The sequence below is a fragment of the Triturus cristatus genome, chromosome 2_2 (genome assembly GCF_964204655.1).
Source record: "Triturus cristatus chromosome 2_2, aTriCri1.1, whole genome shotgun sequence".
NCBI lineage: Eukaryota > Metazoa > Chordata > Amphibia > Caudata > Salamandridae > Triturus > Triturus cristatus.
The window spans coordinates 79,132,268-79,154,683 of NC_140582.1; the positions used below are offsets into that span (position 1 = coordinate 79,132,268).

Consider the following 22,416-nt stretch of genomic DNA (forward strand, 5'->3'; position numbering starts at 1 on the left):
GATAAGCTGATCTAGGTTTGGGTGTGTTGTACTTTTGTTGATAAGCAGGTCTAGGTTTGGGTGTGATGTATGTTTGTTGATAAGCTGATCTAGGTTTGGGTGTGATGTACTTTTGTTGATAAGCAGGTCTAGGTTTGGGTGTGATGTGTTTTTGTTGATAAGCAGATCTAGGTTTGGGTGTGATGTACGTTTGTTGATAAGCAGGTCTAGGTTTGGGTGTGATGTATGTTTGTTGATAAGCTGATCTAGGTTTGGGTGTGATGTACTTTTGTTGATAAGCAGGTCTAGGTTTGGGTGTGATGTATTTTTGTTGATAAGCTGATCTAGGTTTGGGTGTGATGTACTTTTGTTGATAAGCAGGTCTAGGTTTGGGTGTGATGTATTTTTGTTGATAAGCAGATCTAGGTTTGGATGTGAGGTATTTTTGTTGATAAGCTGATCTAGGTTTGTGTGTGATGTATTTTTTTTGATAAGCAGATCTAGGTTTGGGTGTGATGTATTTTTGTTGATAAGCTGATCTAGGTTTGGGTGTGATGTACTTTTGTTGATAAGCAGGTCTAGGTTTGGGTGTGATGTATTTTTGTTGATAAGCTGATCTAGGTTTGGGTGTGATGTACTTTTGTTGATAAGCAGGTCTAGGTTTGGGTGTGATGTATTTTTGTTGATAAGCTGATCTAGGTTTGGGTGTGATGTACTTTTGTTGATAAGCAGGTCTAGGTTTGGGTGTGATGTATTTTTGTTGATAAGCAGATCTAGGTTTGGATGTGAGGTATTTTTGTTGATAAGCTGATCTAGGTTTGGGTGTGATGTATTTTTGTTGATAAGCTGATCTAGGTTTGGGTGTGATGTATTTTTTTTGATAAGCAGATCCAGGTTTGGGTGTGATGTATTTTTGTTGATAAGCTGATCTAGGTTTGGGTGTGATGTATTTTTGTTGATAAGCTGATCTAGGTTTGGGTGTGATGTACTTTTGTTGATAAGCAGGTCTAGGTTTGGATGTGATGTATGTTTGTTGATAAGCTGATCTAGGTTTGGGTGTGATGTACTTTTGTTGATAAGCAGGTCTAGGTTTGGGTGTGATGTATTTTTGTTGATAAGCTGATCTAGGTTTGGGTGTGATGTACTTTTGTTGATAAGCAGGTCTAGGTTTGGGTGTGATGTATTTTTGTTGATAAGCTGATCTAGGTTTGGGTGTGATGTACTTTTGTTGATAAGCAGGTCTAGGTTTGGGTGTGATGTATTTTTGTTGATAAGCAGGTCTAGGTTTGGGTGTGATGTATTTTTGTTGATAAGCAGATCTAGGTTTGGATGTGAGGTATTTTTGTTGATAAGCTGATCTAGGTTTGGGTGTGATGTATTTTTGTTGATAAGCTGATCTAGGTTTGGGTGTGATGTATTTTTGTTGATAAGCTGATCTAGGTTTGGGTGTGTTGTACTTTTGTTGATAAGCAGGTCTAGGTTTGGGTGTGATGTATGTTTGTTGATAAGCTGATCTAGGTTTGGGTGTGATGTACTTTTGTTGATAAGCAGGTCTAGGTTTGGGTGTGATGTGTTTTTGTTGATAAGCAGATCTAGGTTTGGGTGTGATGTACGTTTGTTGATAAGCAGGTCTAGGTTTGGGTGTGATGTATTTTTGTTGATAAGCAGATCTAGGTTTGGGTGTGGACAGAGGTCTAGCAAAGTGCTAACTTGGTTAAATGGCTGGCACATTACCAAAGCAAGTCGGTCTAAGTGTGTGTATTAACTGGAGGTATTGAATGAGTATGTCTTCTGAATAGCATATACATTATTACTGAGTCAGCTAAGTCGCTCCTGATCAGATATTTGAACTCGCTTATCACTTGTCGGAATGAAGAGTACATCAAATTCCAAAGCAGCAAGCATGATTCAGCACGAAAACACTATCATGTTTGACGTAGTAACTGGAGATGGTCTAGATATGTTTATCACTTGTCACTAAAAGACAACAGCGGGCAAAATATACATTGATTTTATACGTTTATGGAAAATTGCTCTGGTCTATCAGGGCAATCCAATTTTAGAATTCTCATAAATGGACAGACGTTTTTATTGGAATATTTCGAAAGTGTAATATTAAACACATTTGGGGGACGTCATATGAAATCACCAACAGTTTACGACATTTATATTATACGGAGCCTGTTGATTGGTGGGCTGTAAGGTCTCGTGATTGTGTGTGCTTGCACACTAAAGGTCACCGGGATTAGTGCTGAAAGCTTGATTTAAATGTATACTGGAATTACACTCCCAGCAAGTCAAACTTTCAGGGCCGTTTACGGTTTCTCATGGGTATCTGCTGTCCTAGATTTATTTTTAGATCTTGGTCCACTGACACGTAAATCCAGACGCATTCGTTCAACTTTTACTCAAATGCATTTTAGCTTTTGCTTCTATGAGGTATTTATGTAAGACCTTAAAGCCGGAACGCATTTGGACGTTGTGCTGGAGCACTAAAGTTGATCCCCGGCATCCATCATGGCTGACAGTTGTTTCACGTTGATATTTATAGAACGCTGCCTATGCAAGAAAGGAAGAGACGCTTTAACCAGACTCTGGCTACTTTAGTATATATGAAGCGAATACAACACTCATCTTGAGTAATGTGGAACATCCTGGAATGTTTGGAGGCTCAGGCCGTCGTGCAGGGCTTTAACAGAAACATGTGAAACTGAAGAAGGACTTTGACTGGAAAGCTATTGTGCACGCATTACTCTTTCCACAGGATAATATGCCGCCATGATGGTGGAGTACTTATGATCTCTACGGGATGCAACCAGCATCGGATTGGGAAGGCGGGCAGTCGGGCTTTGGTCACCAGTGGGCTGTTTTTTGTCAACCGCGCCACAGAGCCTTATTATCTTCCCCACCAGGCCCCTGTAAAAGGGGGTGGGGGGGGGGGGGGCAGCCGCATGAGCAAGGAGGCTCTGAGGGGGTTGCTTTCAGCAGCGGCACTAGGCCAATATTGTTCTGTCCGCTGCAGACTTTATCTTGGCCTCCCATTGGACCAACGCAGACGCCCAGAAGCAATGTCCCACTTCCCTGCTGTGGGCCATTATCACTTCCGCTCCCTTAGAGCTGCAGCATCTCTGTGCTTTTCTTCACCCCTCCGCTGCCAGGCCATCACCCTGAGGCTACAGTTGGCTAGGCTGGGGTGAGTAAGTGAATGGCCTTGCAGAGAGCCTGTCTGTTTGGCACCTCCGCTACAGTGTCTTTCAGGCCTTGGTGGTGGTGGTGGTGAGGGGGGGTGTATGTTTGCATAAACCTCGCTATGAAGCACCTTTCCCAGAGCAGAAAATTTAGATAATGTAATGTTAGGGTCAGAGCTGGGGAGAGGAGTTGGCCTAACGGCTAGGGCGCTCGACCTCGGACCTGGGGAACTGGGTTCGAGTCTCGGTAATGATGCTCAACATCCTGTGATTCTGGGCAAATCACGTAATCTCCCCGTGCCTAACAAAAAAATGAATGTGTGTCCTCATGTAACGTAACTCGTGCAATGTAAAGCGCTCTGATACCTGATTGGATTCGGGTCAAGTTCGCGCTATATAAAACTCTGCAAAAAAAAAAAAGAGCTGCCGAATATGGAACTATGGAAATAGGTTCGAGTCCCAGCCTCACCTCAACATCCTGTGATTCTGGGCAAATTACTTAATTGCGCATGGCCTAAAATAAAAATGAATTTGATCTTCTGTAATGTAACTGGTGCTCATATAATGGTGCCCTTTGGCCGAGTTTACGCTATATAAACCTACAATAAAAAAAATAACCTTCTGTTTGCTCACTTTTTAAGACTCTGCAAAAGCTGGAACTTAATAATGAGAGTGGATTCTTTATTCAATAATAAAAAAGTCTGTATTCCTTCTTAACATGGCTTTTCTTCCTTTGTTTAGTTTTAACTATCAGTCACGGATCTTTAAAGAAGCTTTAGACCACATTTTAAACTGCTTTCACCTCACGTTTACTGTTCAAACTTTAAAGTACATATCGATCAGGGGAGAAAATACCCGCTTTAGGTGTTTAAAAAAACGGCCAGGGGGCAAACATAGCCATATCAGGAGTTGTGGCCATTGGGCCACTTTATTTCACTCCACTCGCCCCGCCAACATGTAGTGCTTCTAGTTTTCACCAATTTTTCAGGCTCTGTGAGCTTTAAAATACATCATTTATCAAACATTGCTCTAAAAATGACCAGATGAGACTAGCCAAATGCTGTTTCGTGAACGGGTGTGATCCAGGAACGTGGGGCACTTTTTTGAGAGTGCCCGGGCCGAATTGTGATCCCAATCCGACCCTGGATGCAACACAGCACCTCTCTATTTCATTGTTATTTATCTTTTTGTTCAGGTGCATGCATAATTGTGTTTAGTTTATGCGCTTCATGGCAATCCAGCTGAAACCAAGTTGCACGATATATAACCACGTTCGGGAGGGGCGTCGTTTTTTATTTTTTCTAATAGAGTCAGATCACAAAATATAGTAGGTCGGCACGAATATATATTGGTGGTAAATAACAACACGCGTAAACGCTCTTTACCATGGTATCATAAATGCAGATTTGTGGTAGTGATAAAATGTGATAAGAATGGTTGTGCGAATGGAAGCCGATGGAGTACAGGTGAGGTGCAACAGCGCCACACCACAAAATCGTAATATCACTTTAAAATAGCAAGAATTGCGGATTTTGTGCTGTGCTATTTTTGTTTTGCAATATTGTGCTAGAATGTGCGGTGTATTTTGTTATCGCGTCTTTTTGTGTGATGGTGCATTGTGTTCTGTTGCCTCTTGTACAATTTTCGTTGTGTTGCTGTTTTCTTGTATTTTTGTATCCTGTTTGCTGTTTTTTCATTGTATTACATCTTTTATTTATAGACTGCACAAATCCAGCTAGTTTACCATCCAAGAGCAGCAACTCCTATGAAAGTTCCACTGGAGAACAACTATTTACTATTTCAGCCTTGTAAGACACCAACCAGCCAAAAACACCACCAAAGATCATATGTTAGTTTAACATTTCCACAGCTTCCTTTATGTGATCTGCCTCCTATTCTGTTTTGTAAAACTAAGTTAAAAGAAATTAAAATCTAAAAAAAAAACCTTGGAAATATTTTGGAAGCATGTTGGCCCCTTTTCATGTCTGTAACAAAGGCAAACTCGTCATGCCGATATCAAGATGCTAAATAAATGAGCAGCAATACTACGCATGATGCAACACAGACTGGAATACATTGTTTCGCTGCATTGCAATCTGCAGGCTTTGCAGTGGAAGTAACTGGTAGAATGAGGAGGGGGCTGCTATGTAGAAAGAAACCATTCATTTTTGTGCTATTGGTGCTAGCAAACATTTTACTAAATCTCAATTTACAGTATTGCATAGAAGCATAAAAGAAGTATTGCATAGAAGCATAACACGAGCATTCAAATATTTTCACATCTCATCTTTTAATGTCTGTAAAACGTAATTTAGTCATGAGCGCCATTGTACGTCAGCAATCCATAAACCCATTTTTTACAGCCGATTGGCCATTCTTCACGAGCAAGCTATTAAAGTCTTTTAAAATCTGATTTAAATTGAGGTCAAAGGTTTCATTATCCAACAAACATCTTTTTAACAAAACACAATAAACTTTTAAAGAAGTCTTCTTAATTTGAGTAATTTTGTCCTAGACATAGATTCATCAATTCAATTCAATTCAATACACTTTATTTGATTTCATCAGTAGAAACCATAAAAGCAAAATTCATATATATAAAATGCAGTTACTGTTTACAAGTTAAAAATTAGTTAAACATAAAGCTGTTTAACTTAAAATTAAAACTTTCAGCAATAATTGCCCCTGCTAAGAAATGCATCATACAATACAGACATATTTACATCATCAATAACTCAAAATTTTATTTCATCCCTGCGTCTAGTCACCTTTTTTAAAACATTGCCATAGATTGTGTAGTATATTTGTCGTCTAATGACTGAAGCTTTGACAATAGACACCACTGCTAAAATAATGTATCATGAAATACAGGCATATTGACATTGTCAAAAATCAGAGTTTGATATTGTTTCTGTGTCTAATCACCTTCTTTAAATACATTGCCACAGATTGTTTAGTGTACACCTCGCCTAACGATCGAAGTGATATAAAAGCTTCACGACATTATCTAAGGCTGTAGGCCCATAAAATCGTTAAAATCCAGGCCTTTCTTTGATTTACATAGAATTTACAAAAGAGCACTACATGGATTGTTGTCTGCGGTGAGTTACCGTCACATGGACAGTTACAAAGCATACTAGACCAATCATTTACTACATAGAATCACCAAAATAACAAGGACATCAGAAGTAACATCACGCACCCTTTGCCCCCCAGTGGCAAGTGTAATCCCTTACCCTGTTTTAGGTTTTAGCCTCTTATTGGTCGGTGGGCGAGGGGAAGGCCTGGGAAATACAGAAGGTAAAGAAGGCTCTAAAAGTCAAGCTTACTTCCAGTTCCTGCCCCTGCATTTATGACTCCTCCCCCCCTCGCCCACACCAGGGGTAGCAAGGGCTGTGCCAGAAGTGACACACAGCAATCATCTGGTATCCATGGCTACCCCTTATCAATGTACAGGAAAATTGTCAAAATGGTTTCCCAGTAGTCAAAGATCTTGGAGCAAGCAGATATCATGTCTATGAGATCAGCAACTTTTAATTTGCATTTCACATATACTTACCTGGCCCAGAGTTTAAATTGACAAATATCAAGCTGGGAAATAGCCGATTCAGCAAATTGAATCATTCGATTTTTATTTGTCCTTGGTGTTTTTTTAATAATCGAATCCCATTTCCATTTGAGGACGTAAAATGTAACTTTCAAAATGTAACAGGAGGTTCATACATATTTAAAAGTGTTTACAAAAAAGTTGCACGTAGTATTCCCAACCAGAGAGAATCGCTCTCAAGAACTTTATTTTAGAAAAGAAAAATAGATTGATCTGCTGGAATTTGCTGATCCTACCTGGCGTTTTAGTTCTGAGCGGAGTTGCAGGTGAGCTTTGTTTATGTATGGACTGAGCGACTGACCCTTGACTTCAGTGGTTGGGTGCCCTCAGCAGTCTTAAAGCGATATAGCAAACATGTCTTTCTTCCCTGACTAGTAATACACTGTAATGCACGCTTTTGTTTCCTTAGCCCGTGGGGTTTGTCAGTTTTGACAGTCGCTCTGAAGCAGAAGCAGCGAAGAATGCTTTGAATGTAAGTATTCAATTTTGCTCGCAAGAATGCTTGATAGTGCGATCTTATCTTGCACTGTGATTCTAGTAGTCTGTGTCACTGTTTCCTTGAGGTTTCAAAGATTGTTTATTTTTTGTAAGACGGGCGCCATTTTAAAGCCATTGGCTTGTTGTATGTTCCATTTCACAGCAGCAGGGAACCTACAGCCATTTCACAAAGCATTTGTGCGTATGTGAGGTAATCATTGACGTCATTTAAGGGTCGCAGCTGCCCTTGCTACCCCTAGCACTGTTTTTGCCCCACAGGTGGCATCATCAGTGCCTGGAACACAGGGGCAGTTCTTCCTAATGGACGCTATTTTGAGCTCCACTTGCCTGGTTGCTGTAAAAAAAAAGAATCCTTATACAAATAGTGAATAATATTTTTCACTATTAGTGTAATAAAGTGAGTACATTAACTTGAACATGATCCTATCTGGAAGCTAAAGTAAGTAAAAAATTCAGTTAAATGTATGTTGTATGCATGCTTGCGGGTGAGAATGTGTTTATGTTCGTGAGAGTGTGTGAATGTGTTAGTATGCATAAGCATGTGTGTGTGAGTCAAAGTAAAGGTCAAATGGCGTGCGGTATCACTTCCGCTACCCCAGGCATTTTGGTGAATGGGCGTCCTTGGAGGAAGTACTCCTTCAGTTACTCACAGATGCCTTTGTGAATTTACTCCACTGTATTTTGGTTCTACGCCATAAAAGGTATAAAACCCATTAGCAAAAAATGAATCAACAGGAGAATTAAGGATTCAAGAATAACGGAGTACTGGAAACAAAACTACAATTCATAGAACAACCAAAATGAATATGTATATCTTAAGAACAGTATTGATACGTGAATTCACGTTACTGTTACATGTCTTTTTCTGTTATCAATAATAATCGTTTGCCGCGTCTTTAATTTTGAGTTTTAAAACCACATTTTTTTACAAACTTTTACTGAATTATGCAAAATGCAGAGTGAGGTTTGCAGGTACAGGCATGCCATTTTTACCTATGAGCACATCCCGCTTGAATGTCATGCAAGATACTAGCAGGAGACTCGTTCGAGCAAAAAATGCCTCCCGCAGAGACATTTTCTGCTCAAACCCATCTCCCACAAGCCAAAAACTGTGCATAGTTGCATAGAGCAACATTTCGGTGATTTTGTCTTGGGTGAAATTCATGAATTTCGCATAACACAAAATTTGCCAATTTTACACGTGTAATTTACATTCCATATGGATCTATTTCAAGTGCTGTTTTTTGAACGAACTTCGTAGCGACACAGAAAAGGAAACTCAAAGGTACTTTCAGTGGGGGGGTTGAGCTATTTTCTTTTGCGATACGGTATAACTCAAATAAATGAAACTAGTGCAATATGTCAACCAGAGGTATGAACATGGTAATATTTTGAAAAATATGGGTTTGGTCCACATTAGCCCTTAAGTATCAGCCTATTGTGACATAATGTTATTCCTGTATAAAAACTGCCTACTATTCTTTGTGCTTACTTTGTCAAAATATATCAGTTTCCAGTGTCAGTTAAACTAGATAGGCCCATTTCAAAACGTTTTTTGCAGATCTGAGTGCAATTTAGGAGTGCAAATAAAGGCATTTCTGAGGTCAAAATCCCATTCCTGTATCAGGTACAGGTGGATTATGCCCCCGTAGAGATTTGTTTGCAAGTAAACACTATCAGAACAAGCATTGGCATAGCCAATAGGTCTCGCCTTTGGGACCTTATAAGTGTTTAGCCATGCAACAGTTGCATAACTAAATACTTATAAGTTATAAGGTCCCAAAAGCGAGACCTATTGGCTATGCAAAGCGGCCACGATCACGATCAAACATCAAAGCGGCCGTGCGGCCGCGAAAGTGAAAGTAATCACGTTAAAGCGCGGCGCCCGCGCACATGCACTGTAGCTCTAGGCTGGCCTGGTAGCACTTTTTGGAGCCCTCTCAATAAGTCTCGCTAGACCAGCGCATGCGCTGGGTCAGGCGAGACCTAAAAAGTTGGTGTATACTAGCTTGCACGTTGATGGCTTTCACCAAACGTTTGCAGATAGTACCCCATTCCAAATACACTTTTGCATTTTCTCCTGTCAAATGTAAGAATACATTTTTTTTCATGTTGAGTTTGGGGAGGAAACAGCCCTAAAATTGCTGAGGGAGTCAAACGTAAGGGGTTTTCTCTGAGGAAAAGAAAGTTTTAAAGGCCAAATGCACTTTTTTGTGTTAAGTAGCTCCATATCCAAAGGTACACCTGCTATATGTGGAAATACGTTCATGTGGGAGGATACCTGGAAATCTGCAATAGTTGTAGAATCACAGGTGTGATCCTCAAATTATTTCAGATTTCAAGAAAAGCCAGAAAATGACTCCATGTGTGAAGCTACTGTAAAGTTCCAACGTTTTTCCTAGGCAATTTTGTGGACCATCCTAAGCCCTTCTTATTCCTTACCATAGACTAATATGCATTGCATCCAGGCTTCCGTCTCGTGTGAGAGCCAAAGTTTCGCCTTTGAAAGGGAAATAGGTGACACGCCATTGTTTTGGGGTATTTTCGAGCAATTCATTTTATTAAGCATTGCTAGTAATGTGTGTTGTTTATTTCAAAATTCTTCATCCACTGCCTTCATTAATAATCAGTTAAAAAGTCCATCTAACTTAATAAAAAGAATCCTTGTTTACATGTGTTTAGGTCAAATATGTTTTATTCTATTGTAGTAAGGTGCTCGGCTTGAAATAGTTTGGCAGAATTCTTAACAATCTTTACTAACCCTGTATGCTAAATCGGTAGCCCGTGTGTTTGCCACAAATATCCCAGCTCCATCACACACATTTTTATGTCATACATATACTCCACAAAATTGCATCTACCTGTGCTGCTAAGATAGCCTCATTACAACGCTGATATTGATGCTTTGCTTGTCAGCACCAGGCACGTGTTGTCTTCATATTTGAATAACTATTATTATTATTAATAACATATTTGTTGCTTTCTGTTTGGGTCTCTAACACATAAAACTTGATTTTAACAGTCCAAAGCCTACTTTGGTGTATCTTGCTGCTGTTGCCATGACAAATGCTTCTTATGGAACAAGGTTGTTAGCCTTGTGCCCAACTCCCAAACTGGAGGACCAGTGGATCGTGTTTCATCTTGTCCCTGCCCTTTGACCTGTCCGGCTTGGGCGACCCTGTCAGTAAAATAAGCTCCACTGGCATACCCCTCCAGATCACTTAGACAGGCAAGCTCCTTCATCACTTCAAGGTGGCGATCCTCCGAGAGGTGAATATTACGGCATGATTGTCATTGGTGTAGTGGAGGGTCTGTCTCCATCACAATGGAGGTTTGGCAGTGGAGTTGCCTAACACCTAATTGAGCCATTAATTACCAAATGTGGTGTATCACGGACATTTCTGAACGCTTTGTCAAGGCTTGGTTGATGTAGCCTGACAGCATGGGCACCAAATGCCTGCTAATCATCAGCACCAAACTGAAATGCGTTATTCTAACGCCTGATGCGTGGGACTTGGCAAGACTGCTCGTAAGTACCAGCCATCCGAGTTTTGATTAACATCACGCGGCTGCACTGCAGTGCTGAGAAAACGTTAAAACGGTTTCAGTTCCAGTTGTTCCCGGTATATGAGCTCTAGTTTCCGTGTTTTGACAACACTTGCCTCTGATATTCTTTGCTGTCTGTTTTTGAACTTTCATACAGTGCGAACCTGAACCGAACTTAGGAAGCCCTTTAAAGTAGCACCAGTCACGCGGCAAGGGCCATAATCAGTTTTTAAGCCTGGGCAGATTGGGTGATTTTGCCAGAATAACGGAATGTTTTGCAGGTCCATCCTCATGGCCAGGGCCGGACTGGCCGTAGCGGGCACCGGGCGTTTCCCCGGTGGCCCGCCAGGGTGGGGCCGGATTTGGCTCTCTGGGAGGCCCTTTGTGTTACAGGGGGGCTGCAATATCGCTCCCCTGAAACAAAATCACCAAGACCAGCTCGAGCAAACAGCTCGGCCACACCCCTCTCCAGCCCCAGGGGGCCCGGCCGAGCAATTTGCTAGGGCCGGTTTCGGTGCCCAGTCCGGCCCTGCTCATGGCCATGCGCACATTCTACCACAGACTGGGTCATGCCAAGGCCTGAAAATTCGGAAAGCTTAAGGTGCTTTGCTCTGGGCTGATTAGTAGAATTGCAACGCTGCAAAGCTACAGACAAACAAAAAGATTACATCTGTAAATAAGATGGTTTTGGAGGAGCAGAATGTGTTTTTACCAATGTGCTTGTTATCGTGTTATACACAATGTCTAAAGTCGGTAATTTGCATGCTCTATGAGGCTTCAATAAGGCCGAGTTTCTGTTACACATACCTTGCCACGCATTTGAGGTGAGTAACATTTGTATAGATGATGACAGACCCTACTCAGGCCGGAGACTCCAGATTTCTGAAGCCTAAAATGCCTCTGCTTCAATATGGGAGTGCTGGCTCACAACATTTAGAGATAATCCTGTGTGTGTGCATTGTGGTACACAGGATGTCATATGTGCAGGTGCACATTCACAAAATACAGAGAAGGTGCAGGTTTCGTGGTAATCTCACATGTGCGGTGATGGCAGGAGTATGAGTGCACATTCCTCAGGTGTGTAGAGGTCGATGCACAGATTTTTGTCTGTGACTACACATAAATGAGAGAGTGTATATCCAGTGTGTTGCAGGTGAATGAGCGAGTACCATGTACGTAGAGTTGACTGACAGTGACTCCTCCGCTAGTACACTTTAGTTTTCACCATATAATACTTTGCTCTCTCTACCAGCCAACAGTGAATGCATCTCCCTGTGTGCCACCAGTTTGCTGCCTATCCTCATGGTGACCATTGAGAGAGCAGGCAAGCTTTTACAGTCCTCTCTGCTGAGGCAGGATCTCAAAAGATCTGGCTGTCTCCGGTGCCGTGCTGAAAGCCAGCAAACCTTTCAGTGTTTAAAAATAGTTCCTCATGAACTCCAAAGGAGGAGGGAGGGGTGTAATTTCTTATATTTATGTTTCTCTAATCGTCTTTGCTTGATTTTGCTCGCGGGAAAGTGTCATTTATAGTCGTCACTCATAAATACAGTGAAATTATGAAAATGTCACACATAGCAATCTGAAACCTTGGCAGCTATGTATGAGTCGTTTGCCGCCTGCCTCCTTCATCCAGGACTGTTGGCAGAGTCTGCTGCTGTCCGGTTACAGGCTGTCTTGGGCGGCCGCTGCAACCGCCGGTCGCTGACTCCATGACATGAGCTCGGTAAAGAATAATTGAATTCACCACGGGCTCACAAGATATTCAACAGCACGCAACAGCGGCCCAGGCTGGTGTGAGGAGCAGGCAGTGCTGCTAGTGCCATGATTGCGACGGTGTCTGCAAATCAGTAGCCAGCCCGAACCTTGCTTCCCAAAACAAACTACCCGCCTTCAGTAGCAGGATGTGACGTCCATCGCAGCACCAGACCAATTTGTTTGGTCATAAAGTTTTCTATAGCGCAAACATGATCCTAAAGGGGGGAACAACCTTTACAACGCAACTTTTACAACGCACTACACTTACAACGCATTTTTTACAACGCAAAATCCATTACAACGCATTCCATTACATAGCATGACACTACAACGCATTTTTAAAAACTACCTTTACAACGCATTCCATTACAACGCATACTACCTTTACAACGCATACCATTACAACGCATAATATTACACTACACTATCCAACACTTACCCTACTGTTGCACCCCCTGGAGTTAGAATAGTAATTTTTACCCCTATACTATCCAACACTTACCCTACTGTTGCACCCCCTGGAGTTAGAATAGTAATTTTTACCCCTATACTATCCAACACTTACCCTACTGTTGCACCCCCTGGAGTTAGAATAGTAATTTTGACCCCTATACTATCCAACACTTACCCTACTGTTGCACCCCCTGGAGTTAGAAAAGTAATTTTTACCCCTATACTATCCAACACTTACCCTACTGTTGCACCCCCTGGAGTTAGAATAGTAATTTTTACCCCTATACTATCCAACACTTACCCTACTGTTGCACCCCCTGGAGTTAGAATAGTAATTTTTACCCCTATACTATCCAACACTTACTCTACTGTTGCACCCCCTGGAGTTAGAATAGTAATTTTTACCCCTATACTATCCAACACTTACCCTACTGTTGCACCCCCTGGAGTTAGAATAGTAATTTTTACCCCTATACTATCCAACACTTACCCTACTGTTGCACCCCCTGGAGTTAGAATAGTAATTTTTACCCCTATACTATCCAACACTTACTCTACTGTTGCACCCCCTGGAGTTAGAATAGTAATTGTTACCCCTATACTATCCAACACTTACCCTACTGTTGCACCCCCTGGAGTTAGAATAGTAATTTTTACCCCTATACTATCCAACACTTACCCTACTGTTGCACCCCCTGGAGTTAGAATAGTAATTTTTACCCCTATACTATCCAACACTTTCCCTACTGTTGCACCCCCTGGAGTTAGAATAGTAATTTTTACCCCTATACTATCCAACACTTACCCTACTGTTGCACCCCCTGGAGTTAGAAAAGTAATTTTTACCCCTATACCATCTAATACTTACCTTAAATGCAATTTAATATTATGCGTTGTAATGGTATGCGTTGTAAAGGTAGTATGCGTTGTAATGGAATGCGTTGTAAAGGTAGTTTTTAAAAATGCGTTGTAGTGTCATGCTATGTAATGGAATGCGTTGTAATGGATTTTGCGTTGTAAAAAATGCGTTGTAAGTGCATGCGTTGTAAAAGTGTGCGTTGTAACGACATACATCCTCCTAAAGGATATCAGAGTGCTTTACAATAGGAGGGAAGGAAGGTAATAAGTTGCAGTACCGGCATCACATAAGAATAATACATCAAACATTTACAACATAAAAAGGGTCAATAAAAAGTAAAACAATAAGTGGTACAAGGCATGTTGAACGGGGAGCAAATGATCGGTTAAAAGAAGAGTAACACTCAGTGCAGGTCCCAATTTTGTAAGACCAGAGCCTTAGAACAGATGATCCAGAACTAATTAAGGTAAGAACTTGTTCATAAAGAATCTTTTAGCTTCCAATTTGAAAGCAACCATGGAGGGGATTCTGCATACTTCCGGTGGAAGAGAGTTCCAGATCTTTGGGGCTGGATGTATAGTCACATTGGGCACTACCCTCACTTCAGGCTGTTTGAGCCGCACCATGGAAGATGTTCACATATGCATGACAATGCATTTAAGTGCGGTGATGCGGAGCACCACACTGAAATGCGTTAGTCTAACGCCTGATGCGTGGCACTTGACAGGACTGCAGAGCGCCTGAATGCTGTATCCTTCATTGGAAAAAGTAATAACAGAATTTTCTACTTCAGTTAATCTGATTTTACATTTGCTGGACACATTTACTGGACAGCATTAAGGTTTTCATATAACTAAATGTTGTCGACCTAGTAAAGCTTTAACAGCTGCTTGCTTTGTTTTCGCTGTACTTTATTTGGGGTTTCCATCCTCTGTAGCTCAAAAGGGTTTTAATGCTCAGCTTATCTTTTCTCATGCTAGTATACCATTATCTTTGAGACCTTTATTTACATTACAATTTCACTTTAACTAGACAGATACCTAAGGCTAAGCAATTTGGCTCAAACAGTATTTTTCTCTTCGGCATGAAATGATGTCTTATTGCATCTCAAATGTGTTACCCAAGTTATGACAAACTAAATCCCTCCTTCCCACCCCGACACACAAGATTGGAAACATTGTTTGATTGACTGCATGACGTAATTTGGTTGTAAAGAGAGTTATTAATGAATGTAAATCTTCAAAGGAATTTTGCCGTAAAGGAAGTCCATCAACTAGCTATTTGTAGGTGCAGTAAATATCTGTTCACCTTAAAGGTGCTGGATTTGGGTACGCAAGGACCAGGTAGTGCGTGTACCTACCTTTTGCATGCATAGGCTGATGCAGTAAAATCTCATTAGAACACTTCAATATGATAAATTTGGTTGCAGAGTAAATGATTAGTATGCTTAGAAAGTGTATGGAAAGGAAAATCACTTTTCTTTTTTTCTTTTTCTTTTACACTTTATAAATTCTGAGATAATATTAATTGTAAAAGCTTGGTAAATAGACGTCTTAAATAAGATTTTAATGTATTGTAGAATATGAGTGCAAGTGTCATTTTTAAATTAAGGGATGTATTTACTAACATTTCATGCAGCGCAACGCAGGCCAGCAAGTGAAGTTGCTGTGCTGCATTGTGTGAAAGGGAGAAATCAGAATAGCGCCATATTTTCAAAGATATGTCACAGCTCTCCTCTCTCCTAGTGCTGGCACACTTGTGGCAGCCTAGTTGTGTGGCAGCCTAGTGCCAACGCAGGCACCCTTGAGTCATGGTTCAAGGGTGCATGCATTGTGGTCAGGATAGTATTTGTGCAGGAAGAGATATCTTACTGCACAAAAACATAAATGTGAGGCTATTTCCTCTTTGTATGTGTTCTACCCAATGCAGCACACAGGCAGCAAACATGCAAAGAAGGAATACAGAGGAGAAATAAAGATATTACTCCTTGTTATGCCAGCCTCAGGTAGGCACAACATTTTGCACAAACCAGGTTTTTTGTAAGTACGGGTTTGGGCCAAAATCCATGGGTGGATCACAGGAACGCCCATGCACCACCCATGTAACACTTGCCTGACACAAGGTAACGCAAGGCAGTGCTATGCGCCATGTTGCTTTGCTTTTTTTTGTTTTATTTACAAAGGCTTTGTAAATTGTAAAATGGATTTTTAAGTTGATGCTGAGCCAAATAAATGACAGAACATACATATACATAAACCTAGTAAATCTGGGCCTAACAATCATTCATGGCCATGGACAGTTCCTGTCAGCACCAACACAACATATATGCAGGCTTTTTTGCGGTCAAGTAACCTCTGTCGCAGTAAAGGCCTGATGCATCTACTAAGCGTGAGATAGTGGCACTACTCTGGGGTCTGCCTCACTGACACTTACACAGGTGAACAGTACACATGACCATAACATGACTTGTGAACCTAGGTGTAGTTGGATTCTGGTGGAGTCTTCTAGAAAAGTGCCAACAGATGTCTCTGCTCAGTTACACCACCTTCCATGGACACCAGACCATACAAGCACTTCTCTAGATTCACTCACACTCATTGCAATACGCATGAAAATGGGAACGGGATGAGCGTTAGGTGTGGACCACTACTCAAGTAACACTACTGGAGGCTGTTCGACAGCCTCAACCATATCTTACGGCAATACCATTCTCAGCAGGCAAATGATGATGGTACGTTATTACATGAAATGTTCTCTCCAGGAGAACAGTATCTTGGGACAATACAGTGTCATCCTCGGATATTCTATAAGAAACTCCCTCATTGCTCTCGAAACAAATTGCAAGACATTGTCAGTAATTAAAAGCCACCTCCCACATAAACACCTCTTTTAGGAAATCCTTATGCCAACCAAATGGTAACCTTTATCAGTCCACCTAGCATGGCAATCAAGCAACAGAAAGCATTCTTAGAGGATATCATGGACATTGCATACACAATATACAACCCTAGTTTCACTCATGGGTGCCATAGAGCCACAACAGGAGGCAGTAGTGTTTTTCTAATAACTTTACTTTGTCTCTAGTCGTACACTTTACATAATCTCTCACATGACCAGCCAAACCAGGCCTCCAATATGTTCATTCGCTATACTGTGATTCAGATGGCCTTCAGGAGCGATGCTGACTTTTTTACTTGATGCCCCACCACGGGAATCAGATTTTCCCCGTCAAAACTGTAGGTGACATCAAATTTAAATCCTCCCTCACAGACCAGAATTCCGTATCACCCTCATCCAGTATGGGCCTGCTATGCCACATGTGTACTACTCTTCGCTTTATTTTATCCTCCTCCCAATCCTTAACCACTTATTCCTACAAATAACTCCTTCGGCCACAAATAGAACAGACACTGCCTCACTGCTTTATCTCCAGAAGACTGGAACAGGAGTCTAGACAGGCAATCTTCAAAAACATTTCCTATGCCATACAGATCCTTTACTAGATCCTTTACTCCTGCTACCGACCGCGGCTGCTGATTTGCATATGGCCATGTCTGAACTGGGGTGGTGGAGTGAGCTAAAGAACAATGATGGATTAAACCCAGGTCAGTTGACTGGGGGTGAGTGCTTGCAATGTTCAACACTCCGTCCATCATGCCCTTTGGTATCGCTTTGCCACAAGAGAGCAGCATGGGTCAGTACAATCTGTGTATGCGGCTTGTTTTGTCCACCTTAAAGCACCAGCTCTAATCAGATTTTTATGTTTACATATCTTGGTTGAATTTAACAAAAAGTCCTCGCTCGGATATATACGGTTCCAGTTTCTATAATTTCTAATATGAGGATTTCCTGGCTTTAAGGCACACGCCGCCTCAAACCCCAGTAAATTGGCATTTATGTTTAAGTTTACTAATCAAATATATTTGCCACAGCATGTTTAATTGTACATTTAATCCATCAAGTCAAGTCATAAATAGTCCAGCATTTTCAATAGCTGCATTCCTCATATTGGTTTAGTAATCAAGCATCAATTTCAGCAAAGTGCGGCCACTCTAATTACACTGAAATGTATGTATTTAGACTTGGTTTGTTAATCTGGCATTATCATAAAAGTTTAAAATATCAGAACTCATAAAATGTATAATAACTCCTGTTCACAAGGTACCTGTAAGAAAAAGACACCACTCCTAGGATATAATAATTTACTACAAGTGAATAGTGACTTCTGCCACAGTAGCATGGGGCAATTGAACTAATTTTAAAAGCCCTGAATGGAATAGTGCAGATGAGCCAAACACACTTCTGCAAGCTCAAACAGTGGCTCTTAACCTGTGGTCCTAGGGATCCGCGAACCCTACTCAGGGGGTCTACGACTGATTCAAAAATAAATAATATTAACAGATTAATAAAGTGTATAAAACAAAAGACGCAAAATGACACAGGAAAATGTTAAAACCTTCTCTAAATGAGAATGAATTTGACATAGGAGGCCAAAAAGTTTGTTGATATCCTCAGAAGGATTCGTGGGAGAAGTGTAAATGCAGCACACATGATACAGTACAGAGAAGGAGAGGCCTCAATTGAAATTAGAACAAGCATTGGCATAGCCAATAGGTCTCGTTTTTGGGACCGTATAAGTATTTAGTTATGCAGCACAATATCCTTGGTGCAACAACATCAACTGTTGCATGGCTAAACAGTTATAAGGTCCCAAAGGCAAGACCTATTGGCTATGCCAATGCTTGTTCTTCTTACAGTGCATCTTTAAACATTCCTTTGATTCTGGATTGGTCTTATTTTAAACATTCCTTTGTTATAGCAAATGATCAGAAACTTCACAGTAGAAAGTGTGTGTATATTGGTGATCTGTCCTGAGGTTCTGGTGAATTGTTTGGATAGACAAGGATGGTTTGTGGAGGTTGATGGGTTTCGAGGATTCTGTCTATGGGGTGGTGGTAATGTGGAGGCTTGTGGATTCTGTGGCACTAGTTATTTATTTATGTCGGTCCCTATGGTAAGGTTAAAAGGTGATTCAGAGAGAGAGAGAGAGAGAGAGTGCGCGCTCGCGCGCGTGTGTGTGTGTGTCTCTTTTCAACACTGACACAGGGCAACATCCCAGAATGCAGTTCGTTTTAAAATTGAAACTCTGGGTTGAAGGTGAGTGGATCCTGTGATCTGTCATAGGGCTAGTATTCGGTTTGATGGTGAAGTCTATGTTTGGAAATGATGGTCGTCGGGGCGAAGATGGTTTCAGGTGACAAATGTGTTTTTTGAGAACTACGAAATATGCTGTTTCTCCGAATCTAGAATCTGAAGGTAGAAAACCCTGAGGGTATAGGTTTGCAGACAAACTTGCACGTATTTGAATCTGAAAGGTTAAGTCTGTAACCAGGAGGTGAGCAAGCTTCCTGCTGAAGGATGGACTTTTCTCCAGCTGGCCTGGTGCTCCCAGCAAGGATAGGGTAATGATACCTGCAGCAGATGACACAGAGAGGGCTCTGTCTATCTATTTATATGCTCCCGGCTCTGTCATAAAACATACCATGTAAACAGTGAAAGGAGACCTGGCCCTGGTGATGAGGGGGGATAAGGAGGGAGGCAGGGAGTCAAAGGGGACAGGGGAAAAAGGAACGGCTAAGGTGGAAGAGACGAGAGACCGGCTAGAGTGAGACAAGTGAAAGGAGAGCTTGGAGATGGGGAGGGGGCAAAGAAAGTGAAGTGAGAAGCAGAGAGTGGATGAACGGAGGGAGGGGCTGTGAGATGGGCTTGGAAAATAAGTCCGAGAAGGGTAAAGGTCGGCCGAGGATATGAAACGGAAATAGTAAAGAAAGAGAGAAAGGGAGGCAATATGAACAAGCATTGGCCGCGAGCAAAAAGAAAACGTGCGGCCGACACCGGGAGCACCAGGAGAAGAAGAAACAAGCATTGGCCGCGAGCAAAAATAAAATGTGCGGCCGTGACTGGGAGTTGTGTGTGCGCGCGCGAGCAAAAAGAAAATAAAAAAAAACACCTGAGTGGTGTGCGCGCACACAGGGAGAGCGAGAGGAAAGCCAGATGGCGCCTCTGCGCTGCGCAGGGCCGCGAAAGTGAAAGTGATCGCGATGCACTTAATGACCCATGATGGAGGAAAGACAGATGGTGGCTGCGTGCATGCACGCACGCGTAACCGCACGCTTGAGACCACCAAAAGCCTGTGGTAGCACTTTCAAAACCCGCTTACTAAATGTCTCACAGAACAGCGCATGCGTTAGCTCAGGCGAGACCTAAAAACTCAAAGCTTCCCATTAAAATACAAATTTAGATTTTTTTATATACATATATATATGTTTGTGATTTAAATAACATATTTTATCATTTGTGAATTTGTTTGATGAATGCTTTTTTCTGTATTTTTTGTGTAGTGCTTTGTGGTTCAGATCATCTAAAATAGCTGTGGTATAATAATGACTCATTGGGGTCCCTGGATTCCAATAGCGTTTCAGCAATGATTAAGTGGCGGTCCATAGAAGTCAAAAGGTTAAGAATCACTGAGTTAGAAGTTAAAAACAAACCTTCCTTCTTGGAGAATTCTGTGTTTGTACTTCATTTCCCTCAAAGAATCTTAATGAATGTGTACATTGTGTCCCCTGTATCAAAGGGCAAAACCATCTTCCAGGACATAATGCAGACAAGTATCAATTTACACAAAGGGAGTAAAGAGGAACATTATGAGGTGTTATTTGAATTTCTGTCAGGCCCGGCTTCAGCACTGGTGGCGCCCGGTGCGACAATCATTTTTGGCGCCCCCCACACTGCCTTCTCGAATTCTATCACTACCACCAGGCAAAAGTGCTCCTCATCTCTCCACTCATAAGTTATTCCTAAACACAGCGCCCCCCTAAGGCCAGCGCCCCCTCCACACGTCAGCGCCCAGTGCGGCCGCACCATCCGCACTGCCCTAAAGCCGGCCCTGAGTTCTGTAAATGCTGCAGTACAATTGCTTGACTCTCAGCAAGAGGAGGTGTAAATTGGCTCAGAGTCTTACTGAAGGACACATTATTTCTCACGATTGGATTACTTCTATGGGAAATTTGGGGGAAGAAGTGAAGATGGCAGGGGATGAATAACAGATAAGGTCATTTTATGGACTGTGAAGAGCTACTCCAAATGTGCAAGAGCAATGTGAGGAAAATATACCAATTTAAGATGCATATTTGAAGGTCAAAGGTGAAAAGGTGCGTAGGATTTTAAGAAAGAGATGTTTTTTGATTTGCCATTGGGCAGCTTTGAGGTCAACACGCACTCTGTCATCACTGCAGATGCTAGCACTAAGAGGGTAGGTGCTGTGCTAGCCCAGATTCCTTAATGTAATGGGAGAATGGTGAACTTTACTTCTCGGCCTCGGAAGGAAACAGAGGTCAGCTATTAGGAAGTTGATTTAAATGTTTTGGTTTATAGAGGTACGATCAATGACTTGTGGAGATTACTACCTACAGATCACCAGTCCTGGGGGCATGTTTTTGCATGCAACAAATGTCCCTGCACAGCCAGGTGGATTTTAAGGGTCTGTTTAATATGAAATTAATAAAGCGAATTTCGTTGTGTGCAATGCATCCCCAAATGCGATGCAGTGCGCGCAACGAAATTCGTTTTATTAATTTATATGTTTACTTACCTGTAAACCTCCGTAATCCATAGTTTACTACCCCCCACCCTGCCCCTCCCCCTCCCCACGTCACCGCCCTGCAGGTACTCCTACTACCGACCGCGGCTGCAAATCAGTCTGACCCTGTCCCTCATGGGAACAGTCCAGCCCGAACTGCCAAGCCATGTCTTCCCTGTGGAAACAAGCATCCTGGGACCGGTGGCAGGCCAAATTATATGCAGTGTTCCCATTCAGGAGGTACGGTGGCCAGCTTGAGCCAGAAGACCTTTCTCGTTAGTGGAAGAACTTAATGCCTCTTCACTAATGATTTGATACTATTGGTGAAATGTACTTATTTTTACAAGTTTTGAAAGTGTAAAGATATAATTTTCAGAGCTGTTCCCATGCTACATGCTAAGCATGCACGCTACTTCAATAAGCCGATGTGATGTTGGTGGTGAACCAGTAGCCGCAAGTGAATGTTGGCTGGATTGAATACCCTTCCTGCACTTTCTGTGGACATATGAGCAATCACAACTTTCAAGAATACATCTCTGTTTAATGTATGAATTCAAACCTACTTTGTGGCTGTGAGCAGATGGGGGTCTGTCACGATTGTGAATGCATATGTCATGCTTGTCAATACGTTCTCACAACTTTTCCCTTTAATGATTGCTTTGCAGCATTTGCTGCCTCCTCTAACCCACCCCTTAATCATTCCACACACTAAAGTATCCTCTTGTTACCTTGGCGCTTTACACAAACAATATATACAAAATAAAAAAAATCGGAAAAATAGTTCTCGCATCACATGTTATTGATGAGTGACAGCATGCTTGGCGCATGAGTTTCCACGGCTTGCTCTCAGTCTTTCTGCGGTCAAACTTGAAGTTTCAAGCGCCTACTT

General features: G+C 41.8%; 1 protein-coding gene across 2 annotated transcripts in view; it reads left to right on the forward strand.

Moving 5' to 3' along the window:
* The window catches only part of RBPMS (RNA binding protein, mRNA processing factor), a 653,722-nt gene that overhangs the window by 320,436 nt on the left and 310,870 nt on the right, over window positions 1-22,416 (forward strand). For both annotated transcript variants that reach the window (XM_085641072.1, XM_085641073.1), the window contains exon 4: window positions 7,184-7,246. In XM_085641072.1, coding sequence (XP_085497198.1) covers window positions 7,184-7,246 — 63 coding nt within the window. The remainder of the gene's footprint in view (window positions 1-7,183; window positions 7,247-22,416) is intronic.